The sequence below is a fragment of the Marmota monax genome, unplaced genomic scaffold (genome assembly GCF_021218885.2).
Source record: "Marmota monax isolate L192 unplaced genomic scaffold, Marmota_monax_Labrador192_F-V1.1 WCK01_AAM20220418_F8-fsc00005, whole genome shotgun sequence".
Lineage (NCBI taxonomy): Eukaryota > Metazoa > Chordata > Mammalia > Rodentia > Sciuridae > Marmota > Marmota monax.
The window spans coordinates 10,571,740-10,585,339 of record NW_026692254.1 but is presented as its reverse complement, the minus strand read 5'-3'; the positions used below and the strand labels follow the sequence as shown (position 1 = coordinate 10,585,339).

Below are 13,600 nucleotides of genomic sequence, written 5' to 3'. Positions count from 1 at the left end.
AAAATCTACATATAAGATAGATGTGCTTTCATATATAAATAAAAAAAATTTACATAAAAAAAGATAGATGTGGATGTAGACACATGAACATCTGTCATTGTGTGGCGCTGAGACAAAGGGGGCAGCATGAGAATCATCTAGTTAAAATGGAAATAGGGGCTAGAATGAGGCTCAGCTACTTGTGTGCTTATAATCCCACTAGGGGATTCTGACACCACTCAAGGTTGAGTAGCACCAATTTTGGCTAAAAATAAGATCTTTTATTTGAGGGACAAAGCCACAAAGATAAGAACTATGTTTCCTCTTCTGGTGCCAGCTAGACCCCAGTGTCCTCTTCTAGCTCAAGGACTTGAATGGTCCATGTGTTCATCATCCAGAGTTTTGGTGTATGCTTAGCTGTATGCTCTGGGCTAGGCTGTCCATATACAAATGGACAGGACATCTGGCCCCTGCCCAAAGTGGCACAGCAAGGAGTAAACATCTCAAGCAATTAGAGGAAGGCATGGGTCCAAGGGCAGAAAGATGTGCAAAGAGAAGCTGAGACAGGAAGCATGAGTTGGAAGGTGTGGGGCAGCATCAGACAGGGGACATACCCAGACCCTGGGGCAGGAGGAGTTCCCTGAACTCTGCATGGCCAGCAAGGGAACATATCTTTCTAAGCCTCTGTAGCCACCAGTCAAGTGCCCTCTGTGTTGTGGAGGAGGCACCTAGGGAACACTGCACTTGGGGATGAATTCTGACCTGCCTGGATTTCTGCCATCTAACCAGTCCCTGGGAAGAGATGGACACGCAGCTGATCTCAGTGGCCACCTGGCTGTACTCTAGTGCTTTCTATTGGTGGCAGGCTTTCCTCCTCCACCTTTCTTAGCTCTGACTTCCTGTTTGGCATAAAACAGGTGTAATCTCTCTCTGGGGAAGAACAATGTGCCAACATTGTGGCTGTCATGAGAGGATGGGATGCGGTGAGATGAACCCCAGTGAAGTGTAAAATGTGGTTTGAGCCCTTCCTGCAGCTTTCTGGTTGGGAGTTTAGGCAGGTCACTGGACTACTAGGGAGTCTCTGAGGCTGTTTCTTGATCTGCATCTGGCTAGGTTGCATCTTCAGGGCTATAAAGGGTCAAAGTTTGTCCGAATAGAACTTCTCAGATGAGAACCTGGACACACAGCTCCTGGGAACTTCTCAGCAGATCTGAGTGGTTGAAGGATTTGCATATATCACCAACACCCAGGTGATGGCTGGAGAGGCCCAGGGCTAAAGAGAGCCCAGGTCTAATGTGAATAGCATGCTCCCTGCCAACCTGCCTTTTGGGTACATAGCTTTCATCCAGTCCAATTCTGATTCTCCTCCAGAACTTTCTGCAGCACCAATCCTGAGCTAAGCCTTCCTAGCTTGTCATGACCTGCCCAGAGTTACATCCAGGGCCAGGTAGTTGGGGAAAAGGTCTTGTACCAAAGGATGGCCTCTCTTCTGATTGCTCAGAAGCCAGAAATCCACAGTTTTAGTGTGAAAAGTTTCGATTTATCGAATGCATGTCCCCCCCACCCCACTGTTCAGAGAAACAGCACATTTGTAAGCTGGACATAGTTGGCCAATATTTGCCAAACCAGTTTGTTCATTTTTTCCCTAACAGCCTTGTTTTTCTCACACCTACCTGAACTAGCCTTTACTTTTCTAGATTATTCTAAGCCTCACCTGTATGTTAAAATCACACCCTATTCACATCTCGTCTTTCCTCCACCACAGACAGGGCTCACCTTTCTCTCTGTTGCATAAAGCTGTTCTTGGCTCCCCGTTGGGGCCATCACAAGGTGACTGTAGAGAGCGCGGTAGCGAGATAGATCTGAAGCTAATCTGTCTGCATTAAAGCCAGTTTTCCTACTGTGTGACCTTGGCCGACCACTTAACTTCTCTACCAGCTTCCTTTCCCATTTGTAATGGGACACTGGTAGTTCTCACTCCTGGCCTACGGAGGGCGCTGTTCATGTGGAGGCTCTTGCTATTACTCTTTCAGTCTGGGGTTGCTCTTAACTTCCATGGGTTTGCCTTGTTTGGGTAAATTCAGCTCCGTTGTTCTGTTTGGACGAATGTTACCATACCTGCCATAGCCTGCCTTATGTTTTGGTTACTTGCGTGTTTTCTTATGTTTGTAACTGTTAACCTGCACCCGTGGGGTTGAATATCTGTCCTTGCATTCCCTTCTGTACTCAGCATCTTGTCTTGATCAGAATTGGTGGCCAGGACGCTGGTTGAATTAAACCACCTCAGGCTTTATGTACCTCTCCCTTCTGTGCTCCTAAAAGACCCCCCATCCAGAAAAACACTTGGGGAAAGTGGCTTACAATGAGTGGGATAGGAATTCTAGTGTTTTAAAAATTGCATACCATGTCATGCTGAAACACAGACACCCTGTGGTCTTCTTGATGTTATCTGTGGTCTCTGGGTCTGGGGGCTCCAGGGCTAATGCTGAAAATAACGTCAGAAAGCTTTGTGATAGTTTCCCAGGCACAGTGGTACACACCTATAATTCCAGCTACTCGGGAGGCTGAAGCAGGAGGATCATAAGTTTGAAGTCAGCCTCTGCAATTCAGTGAGGCTCTGTCTCAAAATAAAAAATAAAAAGGGCGGGGGATGTAGCTCAGTGGTAAAGCACCCTGGGTTTAGTCTCCAGTACTATAAAAACAAACAAACAAAAAACTAACAAATAAATAAAGAAACTCTTGAATGTGGTGTGTGTGTGTGTGTGTGTGTGTGTGTGTATGTGTGTGTATGTGTTGATAACTTTACTAAACAGAGTGTAGCCTGGCTTTGCTGTGTACACATGGCATCTGAAGAAACGTGTGCACACACACTATATCTATTGATTGTACAACTCCAGATTTGCCACTAAAACCCTTTTTGTCTTTTGTCTCCCTCTCTCTACCTACCCATCCTCCCACTATTTTTTTTTTTACGTCATGGGAATTGAATCCAGGGGTGCTCAACCATTGAGCTATATCTCAAGCCCTTTTTATTTTTAATTTTGGAATAGGGTTTTGCTAAGTTGCTGAGGCTGGCCTTGAACTTGTGATTCTCCTGCCTTAGCCTCCCAACTAATTGGGATTCCAAGTGTGAGTCACTGCACTGGCTTCACTAACCCCTTCTTAGTTCAACCTCTTGCTTTACCTCTCTTTTAGTTTTTGGGCATATCTTCTCTTCTTTTTTCTAGTACTTTAAAGAAATTTCCTGTATCAATTAGTAGTACTATTAATTTCCCCCCTGTATCTACATTTATTAAGATTTTTGAGGTACAAATTACATAAGGGACACCGAGGTGACCCTGAAAGACCAGGTGGACTTGCAACCACTGACCACTGATCTCCTCCTCCCCCAAAATCTATTCAGAGTACTCATTTCCTCCAATTACTTGGGTACCTTTGTTAGGAAAGTGAGTAAGGAGGAATTGGCTTTGAGGGTTGGTTGCAAGGGTCTGTTTAAGTAATTGGTCTGAGTTAAGGTCACCTTTGAAATCAAATGAACAGTAAACAGGATGTCAGCAAATGAACAGATCATACTAATCATCAGGTTTACAGTAAACCAGTGGCACTGACCTTCCATTTTTTTTTTTACAGGCAAGTCATGTGATCTGAGCTTTGATAATAGAGGGGGAAGGGAGCAGAACTTTCTGGAAAACCAGATGGCATTTTCCCATCATTGAGTCACTTTTTGGAACAGAGGCTGGTTTATAGGGTGTCAGGTGGATACCTGAGAGAAGATTTGGATCCCTGCGCTGGCTGGCACCTTTACCTTGTACAAGGAAGCTTGCTCCACGAGATGTGTATTCTTTCCTGCAGCTCAGGCTGCAGTGCCCAGTGCAGGCTACACCTAAAACCACCCAGGGAGCTTTGAAAACCATGAGGTCCAGCCTGGGGCCTCACTGGGTAGGGAGACCAGGGAAGGTCCAGGTGATGGCAACTGGTAGCCAGGGTTGGGAACCACTGGTGTTTGTGGTCCCAGTAATAGTTTGAGAATAAGGAATATTTGTAGGAGGTCACCTTTCACCTTTGGGATAATGTTTACAGGGTGGTACCTCCATTTTTGCAGCTCTGACAATCACCCTTTCCTTGCAGGGAGGTAGAAAGCTCACCATGGATGAGGGCAGGGTCTCTCTCCGCACAAGTAGAGCAAGCCACAGCAAAGTAGATCCCTGCCCCCCTCTTCTCTCTAAAAACATGAAGAATTAATGTCTGTACAACCTGTTTTTGTACAGTCAACTGCTTGGATCAGCATGTTCAGAAGTCCCCCGAGAGTGTGGCTTTGATCTGGGAGCGAGATGAGCCTGGAACTGAAGTGAGGATCACCTACAGGTACTGTCTATCCCTTCTCAGGTCTCCACACCCAGCAGGGTGACCGGAGTTTCCCTGTCTATTGGCATGGATCAATGACAGTCATGACTGCCAGCACCAAACACCCATGCTGTTCCATTTAACAGCGAAGGATTCTCTAGCTTGGCAGGAGCCCCAACCTCCTTGTTCACTTTGGCAATTTAATATCTTTAGATTCCCATAAATGCAACTGAGTTTTCTGAAACAAGCAGAGACGGCAAATGTTCAAGGTACAGGGGAGGCATTTGGCCTGGTCCTGCTGTAGGTGTCTGGCTCTGGGGGAGTGGGTGGCTGAATATCAGAGAACACGATTCAGCTTTGGAAATATCCTTTCATTTCAGAAAAAAAGAAGCATGGGAACAAGCTGAATAAAATACACACTGGAGTCATAAAAGCCGGTCACTTAACCTTTTATTCTCACTTGTGAGTGTGGGACAATACATAAAAATAGCCTTGGAGTTTTTTTTTTTTTTTTAACAAACTTGATACCGTATTTTGCCACATAATCATCATTTCCACATTCATATATATTTATGAGCATTCCATGCATCCTCATTTTGTATCAAACATAATTTAGTCATAAATGATTTTAAAGTAATACTGGCACAATTTCTTAAAAATTGCTTCACATAATGATTACACCCCACTTTTTTGCAAAAAAAAAAAACCCCAAAATTGGCACAAGATCTGCAACAATTATGTGGTAAAATATGGTGATTTTATTCTTGGATTTCTTAAGCAGATTCTTTGCTATATCATGGGCCAAGCACATGTGTATTGGGTGGTTTAGCTGAGCTCATGAGTAATGGGCCTTCCTAAGGTTTCCTGTAGGGGCTCAAATTCTTTGTGATCAGTCAGTGTGGAATATAGGTTTGGCATTAAAGTCTTCTTGGCCTGAGACTGGGGATGTAGTTCAGAGGTAGAGCAGTTGTGTAGGACGTACCAGGCCCTGGGTTTCATCCCTAGCACTGAAAACAAAAAACAAAAAACAAAAAACCCCAAACCTTAAGGCACAATTTGCCATAATTTTCCTTTACAACAAGCTGCCTAAATTGTGTGTCCTTTGTTCACATATCTTCCCACCCCTCACCTCATCAGGTCTTCTGCTATGATCACTATCCTAGAGGTGGCTTCAGACTTCCCTGGTCTAATCATCTAGCAAGTCTTCATTGGGTGCCTTTGTGTCCAGCAGGACAGGATAGGTTATGTGTAATAACAATCAATCCCCAAATTCCCGGTAGAGTGGTCACTTTTGACTGAATAGTCAAGGAGGTTCTCCCTGAAGGAGGTAGAAAGCTCACCATGGAAGTCATTTAAGCTGAAGTCCAATGACAAGGGGAATAATTTGCCTGGGGAACAGAAAAAAAGTACAAGTAGCTGGAATCTTGGGGTGAGGGGGACACTGGAGGAGTATTCAGAGAAATGGATTCAGCCTGAAGATCTGAGAGTGAGTTACTCGCTGGCCACTTGAGTGACCTGAGGGGAAATGGGCCCCCACCATTGCTTTTCATTTGTTTCTCAAATTTCAGTTTTATCCCAGACCAAATTCACCAAGCCTGGTAAAACTGTGCTCAAATTAACTTTTGCATGCAGCAGTGGTGACGTTGGTTAATTTGCTCCAGCTCCCAATGGAACTGGCCTGCTTGTGTCCCCCACCCCCACCCTATCCCTCAGGCCCATCAGAGACTTCACAGCTGTGGATCCTCAGCTTCTTTCCCTTACAGGGCTGAACTCTGGGCTTGTGTTTGCTTCTTATTTCTGTTCCCTATCTCCATCTTGCTTCTGAGAGCCTTGGGTCCACTGGACCCACCAAGTAAATCCCATGCAGTCCTCCTGTGCACAGGGGATTATGAGGGGTGTGTCAGATCAGATGGGGGAGGCTTTATTGAGATATCACTCCCGGGCGGGACTCGATCAGACCCACAGAGAGGACAGGAGAAGGGTCTGAGGAAAAACCGCGTGGAAGCTCTACCGGACTGGACCTTTATGGGGCTTACAGCAGGAAGGGAAGGGCTTGGGACAGGAAAAGGTGTTTCTAGGGTCTCTTGCCCCCTTGGAGTTGGTCAGGGGAGTTGGCTGAACTCCAGGATTGGCCAGGGGGGTCCTGTTGATTGACAGGCGTTAGTCAGGAGATCTGGCTGATTGACAGGCATTTCTGCCGGCATCTGATTGATGTTCTTTTCCCAGAGTGGGCTGCTTTGTTCTAAGTTGCCACTAAGTCGCTGCCACCGACCTAACAGGGTGCTGGTCAAATAAATAGGGTGCCGTGACACTTTAATGATTTTTGACCCAGCTCCATTTGTCTGTAAACAAACTTTTTTCTGAAAAGGGCCTTAAGGCAGTTGCCTTGGGAGTCATCCTTCAATAAAAGATGAGAAACATCTGTGAGGCCAGAGGTGCTAACTGGATACCAGCTGTGAGCAGTCCAGTCCTGGCCCTCCCTGGAGGACTAAACTCCTTCCATCTGTGTCCAGCGTATGCCTGGACCCTGGGGGCAGATGGACCATGGGTTACACCCACTCCCAGCCTCTCTGTATGCTGCAGTCTTCAGCAGGGTGTGAACTAGGCTCCACAGCCCCCTGAAATGTCTGGTTAAACATAAACCATGTGGAATGTTCAGGACTGCAGCCAGTCCTGAACAAGGGCAACTTTAGTTCCATAGCAAAGAAGTAGCCTTGGGTCACAGACAAATTTATGAATACAGGTAAGGTATTTATTATTCTAAGAATGAGCAGACTTAGTCCAAAATGATTTTGCTGATCTTAGCCAGGCTTAAAACCAGGTAGCTATTTCTATTTGCTTTTTGAGTGAAAAGTGTATATACAGGTTATCTGTAATTGCAGCGAGTCCTTGAAGGACCCTGGTTAATCATCTTCCTGGTCATTTTAGGAGTTTGATATGAGATTTTCTTCCTGTCCTTCCACACTTACTGCTGGCTGACTACCAGCAGACATAAGCATGCTGGAGGGTGCACATGAGCACACACACACACACACACACTCAAGCACACAAGCCAGTGTTAAAACCAAGGGCGTCTTTGTCATTGAAATGAAGTGCTTTCCTGCCCTGATGTCCCTGATGTCTCATGCAGTGGTACCACAGGAGCTTCAGAATAGCTACAACCTTTCTGAGTTCAAAGGTTAACTTCTAAACTCACAGCCTCTTCCTTCCTTCCTTTTTTCCTTCCTTCCTCCCTTCCTCCCTTCTTTCCTCTTGTGGTGCTGGGGATGGAACTCAGGACCTCATACTTACCAGGTAAGACTTGTGCCACCACTGAGCTAGAGCCCCAGCCTGCAGGCCCTTTAAAGCAACCCCATAGGACTGTACTTTCCATAGGTTGGGGTGTTGATGCAAGCTTACAAGTGGCTGGAAATTCTGCATGCTAACATGCCCCTGGGACAGTGACCAAGGAGAAAGAAATTTCTTGACTTTTACCCCTTACTTTGACCTCAGGCACAGCAGGCAGTTGTCAGTACCTGCAGACTCACCCTGGGATTGGCACAGTGGACTTTGCTCTGGAGGAATTTGCAGCCTGATTTTTCTCTGGTTATCATAGGACTTGGGGTCAGCAGAAAAAGGCAAATTCTGGTTTAGGACCATCCTCTGTTGGTTTGATGAATTGTGAAGTCACATAGTCTCTCCAGGAACAATTTTCCCATCTATAAAATGGAGGCAAAAATTATAACCAAAGACTCTACCAGTGTTAGCACAAGGAGATGGTGGAATGCATTGAAGTGTAAATACTATCTGGGTGTGGTGGTGCATGCCCGTAATCCCAGCTACTAGGGAGATGAGACAGGAGGATTGCAAGTTGGAGGCCAGCTTCAGTAATTTAGGGAGACCATATCAACAGCTCACTCCCCATAAACTATGGGGCTTAGCCCTTAAGAACACACACACACACACCCCTACATGTCTCAAAATAAAAAATACGAAAGGCTGGTATTGTAGCTCAGTGGTAGAGTGCCCCGTGGTTCAATCTCTAGTACCAACCCCTCCTCCAAACAAAACAAACCAATTAAAAACAACAAAAAATTATCCAGTAAAAAAGAATGATGATTATGATAGTAGCCACTATTTATTGAGTACTTACTAAGTTTGAGTTCTATTTTAAACACTATGACTACATTATTTTAAAGATCACAATTTGATTGGAAAAGAATAATACTGCTGATTATTATTATTACTACTTCCAATGTTTTATCATGAAAAAATTGAAACAGTGCACATACTATCTGCCCACCACCTAGATTTGTTTTGCCATGTGTGGTTCATCCATCATCCCTCTAAGTATGTTCCCAGACATCAGTATACTTTTCACAAGTCTCCATCATGCACATGATTAACTAGAGGCCATTATGTTTTTATTTTTCTCTTTTGATGTGAAATTTACCTGCAATGGAATGCACAAGTTTACATTTGCTGGATTTTGACCCATGCATACCCCTGTGGAACTCAAATTTGTATTTTAAGAAACAGAACAATCATTGCTTCAGAAAGTTCTTGTGTCCCTTCTTAGTTAATCACCACCCCTTCCCCAACAATCAACTTCCAGTCTGATTTATTTTCTGAATGGGTATCTTTTTTAAGCCAACCTTTCAGAAAAGGAGACAGACTTAGGTGAAATTGTTTAACTGGGAGCAACTGTCTGGTGGGGGAAGCCATGGCTTGATTCCATGTCAGCAAGTTCAGAGCCAAGAACCCACATCGTATGCCATAGGCTATGTCAGCGACTTCACTGGGACCTGATGCATCCTAGGACGAAGCCCTTCAAAATGGGCTACGTCAGCATCCTTTTTCTGGGACTCAGCTTATGGGGGGGTGGTCACTAATGTGTTTTCTTCCTCAGGTTCCCAGAACCTCTCACTCCTGGGTCTGCTAATTCCTTAGACAGGCTCATTTCTGAAGAATCACTGTCATGCTTCTTTGTGTCATGAATCAACAGCTCATTCCCCACAATCTATGGGGCTCAGCCCTTAAGAACACCTTCATGCTGAGAATTCACGAAAATCTCCACCATTGCTGTATTGCAGGCAGACACACACACACACACACACCTACACACATGTACCTTTTTAAAATTTTTTGTTACTGGGAGTTGAACCCGAGGTGCTGTTCCACCAAGCTGCATCACTGGCCCTTTTTATTTTTTTAAGATAGGGTCTGGATAAGTTACAGAGGGTCTTGCTAAATTGCTGAGGCTGACCTTGAACTTGCAATCCTCCTGCCTCAGCCTCCCAAGTTGCTGGGATTACAGGTGTGAACCACCATGCCTGGCTACATTCACAGCTTTTAAACTTGTTTCCACAGCACTGGCAAAGCTCTGCTTCATGTTCTGTGATGGTTGTGTCACCTCTTGATAGATTTGCCCTAAGTTACTTAATCATTGCCTCTGGGTGGACACTCTTGTGGCCTTCAGGTGTGTGCTATTTTGTATATTAGCATCTAAACTCTACCTCACTTGGCCATGGACCTTTCCTGGGGCCAAGTGGTAGGGAGGCCTGGGGGGATTCACTTTAAGAACTTGGGGGGCGGGGAATGCCAGTATCCTCACCTGGTTCCCACTTTGTTCACATCACCAGTGCCTTCTCCCTGTGGCTTCAAAACCAGAGCTGTGAGTAGCAGCAGCAGGAGCCAATTCTTGGACACATCCTGCCAGAGGGCACTGAGGCTGGGATTCAGCCTGGGATTGATCTGTGCCCACTTCCTCATATGTGACCTGAACCCCCCTTTTAGCTTTCCTTTGCCCAGAACCATCTCCCCAAGGGACCTAACAGGCCCCTTGGAGCAGGGCCCCTGGAGGCCACTAGGCCAGGCATAGATAATTTGCATGCTCCCTGAAGCAAGGTGGCAAGAGAGCACTCTAGGCAGCTGCTTCTTCTTACCATCCGCATGTGCCTCTTTTAGAAGATGGTTCTTCTCATCTTAGTTCAGATGCACAGATTGGAGAGACTCTTGGGGGTAGACACACAGAAAAACTCAAGTGCTTTTCCTTCGGCAAGATGATGTCAATGTTGGGGAGACTGATGAGGCTTCAGCTCTGCTACCTGCCTGGGTAGTATGTAATCTCCCTGTCAATCCTGGGGTCTAGGCCAGGGTTTTCCAAGCTAGAGGTGGACACAGGCCCTTCAGAGCTGTCGAAGGCCTTGCAGCTGGTCTCACATCTGTTCAGCCTGTGGGGTGTGACCTGAAATAGGAGAGGGCAAGTTGTGAGAGCCAGAGTGAGTGTTTACCAAGCCGGAACCAGGGTTCTTTAATCTGAGGCTCTCTATGGGGGATTTTAATTTAAACTTGAGGCCAAATGAGAGTATTTTAATTAAACCATAAAAAGCCAGGTTTTATCTCTGACCATCCTTGTGACTTTGGGGCCATCCCTCTGGGCCTCAGCATCCTCATCTGCAAAAGCAGAAATTAGAAAACCTTGGGCACTGTCCAACACTGGTGGACTTGAGCCAGGAAGGCGGGTCCTAATCAGCATTGCGAAACATGGTGGAGCATTGTGGGTCCCCTGAGTGTGCTGGGAAGGACAGTATCATGTGCCTGAATCATTCAGCATCTGTGGCTAAATGATTTCCACAGGGCTGATTTCCTGGGATTTCATTCTGGGCCTTTTTCTTGGGTGGGAGTTGGGTGCAGTGAGAAAGCCCCGCCCAGAGGAATAGAGGGAATATCAGGCCTCCCTGGCTCTGCCTGCCACAAACCCCTCAGCAGGCATGGAGGGCAATGGTTTTATCTTTGGGAGGGCTGGGTGAACGTTGGACATCATCAAGAATTCACATAGCCAGTGTCTGATGTGGAGGGCCCACAGGGAAGCACAAGATGGGACCTGTCTTGTGGTGTGCCCTTTTTATCTGGGGAAGAGGGAACTGCTATAGACCACATGTTGCAGCCAGCTGGGGATGGGGTGGGGAATTTTCATGTTGGAGCTGCCTTCCTAACAGGCTTGTCTCTGTCTAGGGTGTCTTCAGCGTGGTCACTTAGGAAGGTCACAGAAGAGGCTGGTGTCGGTGGATTCAAGTGGTAGGAAGCAGGAAGTCTCACTGTACACAACACCCAGTTGCAGAGGGCTTCAGGGAGGGTTGAGTTTTGAGAGGCAGAGGAAGGAAGCATGAGGATGAAGGCAGGAGGAACCATGGGAGGTATGCATGTTGCAGGGTGTGTATAAGGTCCTTGCTTAGCATCTGGATGGCCATCTTAAGCGACAACTGTCATTTTAAGGGAAAAGTTTCGCTTTCCCTCCCAGAGGCATTTCTGAGAAAGGCTCACCTCTCCCTCATACCAACCAACCCTTAACTGCTGCATTAGGACCCACCCGGCTCTGATTCCTGAGCCTCTCCCATAAAAGTCCCACAACTCAAGCCCATTTTGCCTCTCGCTCCTATAGAGAGATGGCCTTTATTTGTCAGCTCTGACAAATAAATTCTTGTGTATATCTCTGCCTGGTCTCTATCTTTTCATTTCTCGATTACTCATCTCTCGTTCCTCACTTTCCCTTAAGTGTGTCTTCACCAAGCTGCCAGATGCCTGCTGTGTCCCTTGGCTGTGTGTAACTCACAGCAAATCACCTCTCTGACCCTCAGTTTTCTTATCTGTACAATAGAATCATGATTTTCCTCCCCGGGTCTGCTGAGTGTTGCTTGGGACACATAGGATGAAAGCCCAGACCTGTGTTAGGAGAGGAAAGGTCTATATTTGCTCCATATTGAGGTTCGTTTGCTGCATATTAGGGTTAATTTAAGGTCAGCAGAGTATTTCAGAAGCACAGGCTGGGGATGTCTGTGTCTGCTGGGCTCAGGAGTGGGTGGGTGAGTGGGATTCCACCTTAAGTGCATTAGCAAAACACAGCCCCATCCCTCCCCATGCCTGCACTTTTTCCTTAGCACCCCACATTACTTGCTTTAGAGAACAAGCTCCTTTATTAAAACATTGAGGCAGTTGAGGGAGGCTCATTAACTGACTGAGGTTGATGGATGCAGTGGGATGGGATGGGTGAAACAACCCTCTCCGCAGTTGGTGTGTTCAGGGGACCCCAGAGTTGGATAGAAAGGTCAGAGGCTCCTGGGCCACAGGTGATGTTCAGGCCTGGCTTCCCCACCTGAGAGGAGGTGGCACTCTGGGTGGTCATCTGAGTAACTCCATTTGAGAAGGTTGGTCTGGAATCTGCATGCTGGCAGTGGGAATCTAATAGAAACTCGGTATTACTTGATATGCACAAGTTTTTAAGCCAACATCTACCTTGCCTTAAGATTTTGGCTCCAGATGTTAAAGCTGGGAAATGGTTCTGTTCTTTCTATATATGACAACTGTTTCAGGGCACTGTTAAGGTTTTCAGAATTTCATATTTTAGAATAGCTGCATCTTCAGACTGCAGCAGCAATGACCTCACATCTGGATGTCTCCAGAAACCTTGATGGGGAAATTTCTGAGAATTCTTTGGGAGTAAAGCCTGGCAGAGGTTTAATTCCAGGACACACACATGCTTCCCTGAGAGCTGGTGCCCCCCTTTTGGGAATCCCCTTTCTGCATGCAGGAGTTTGCAGGGAGTGACCAAGTTGTGGGAGGTGGAGGGGCGCTGGCTCCTGGAGAGGAGGCAGGGCTCTGGCTACCAAGGGGAACACTGATGCTCAATGCTTGGGGCTTGTGGAATCTGTGAGTAGGCAGCCAGGGTTTTGTTATTCCCATTTTGTGTTTTTCCTCCTGTTTTTGCAGGTTCTTGACCAAGGGGTTAGTCTGACTCACAGCTTTGTTGTAGGCTGTACTTTGATGTCCCTCGGCCATGTGGGTGGGGGTCTCCAACAGGGCAGCACGGCCAGTATTAGGTACCAGGTGGTTGACACCTTTTACTCTTCTATACTGCCTTGAAATGTGAATTGCCCTGGCCCATCTCCCTATTCCCTCCCCCAGGGGTTGAATCTTTATTCTTTTGCCCTCTCATCCCCCTCCATTTCCTCCTCCCATGGTAGGGGGAACACAGCAGTGCCCCTGCAGCTGGAGCCCAGCCCTGGGGAGGATGGGGATGGACTGTGGGGGTCCCTGCTTATTCCTCCGGAAGCCACCTACCCTCCCCCTGCTGCCTATGGTGCTGCCCTTCTCCCCCTGTACGGGGCAAGTGCTGAAATGGATAATCCTAGTTCCTATTCCTGACCCTAACTCCCAGAAGTCCTCAGGAACTGGGACATTTACATAGCTGGAAAAACCAGAATTAGGATTTGAGCTTAGTTTTGGCTGGGGCCATCCA

The 13,600-nt window shown here is 46.6% G+C and overlaps 1 protein-coding gene across 1 annotated transcript in view; it reads left to right on the top strand.

Moving 5' to 3' along the window:
- Nucleotides 1-13,600, top strand: part of Acss1 (acyl-CoA synthetase short chain family member 1) — a 61,081-nt gene that overhangs the window by 7,963 nt on the left and 39,518 nt on the right. The window contains exon 2 of the mRNA XM_046435340.2: nucleotides 4,248-4,344. Within this exon, the coding sequence (XP_046291296.1) occupies nucleotides 4,248-4,344 (97 nt within the window). The remainder of the gene's footprint in view (nucleotides 1-4,247; nucleotides 4,345-13,600) is intronic.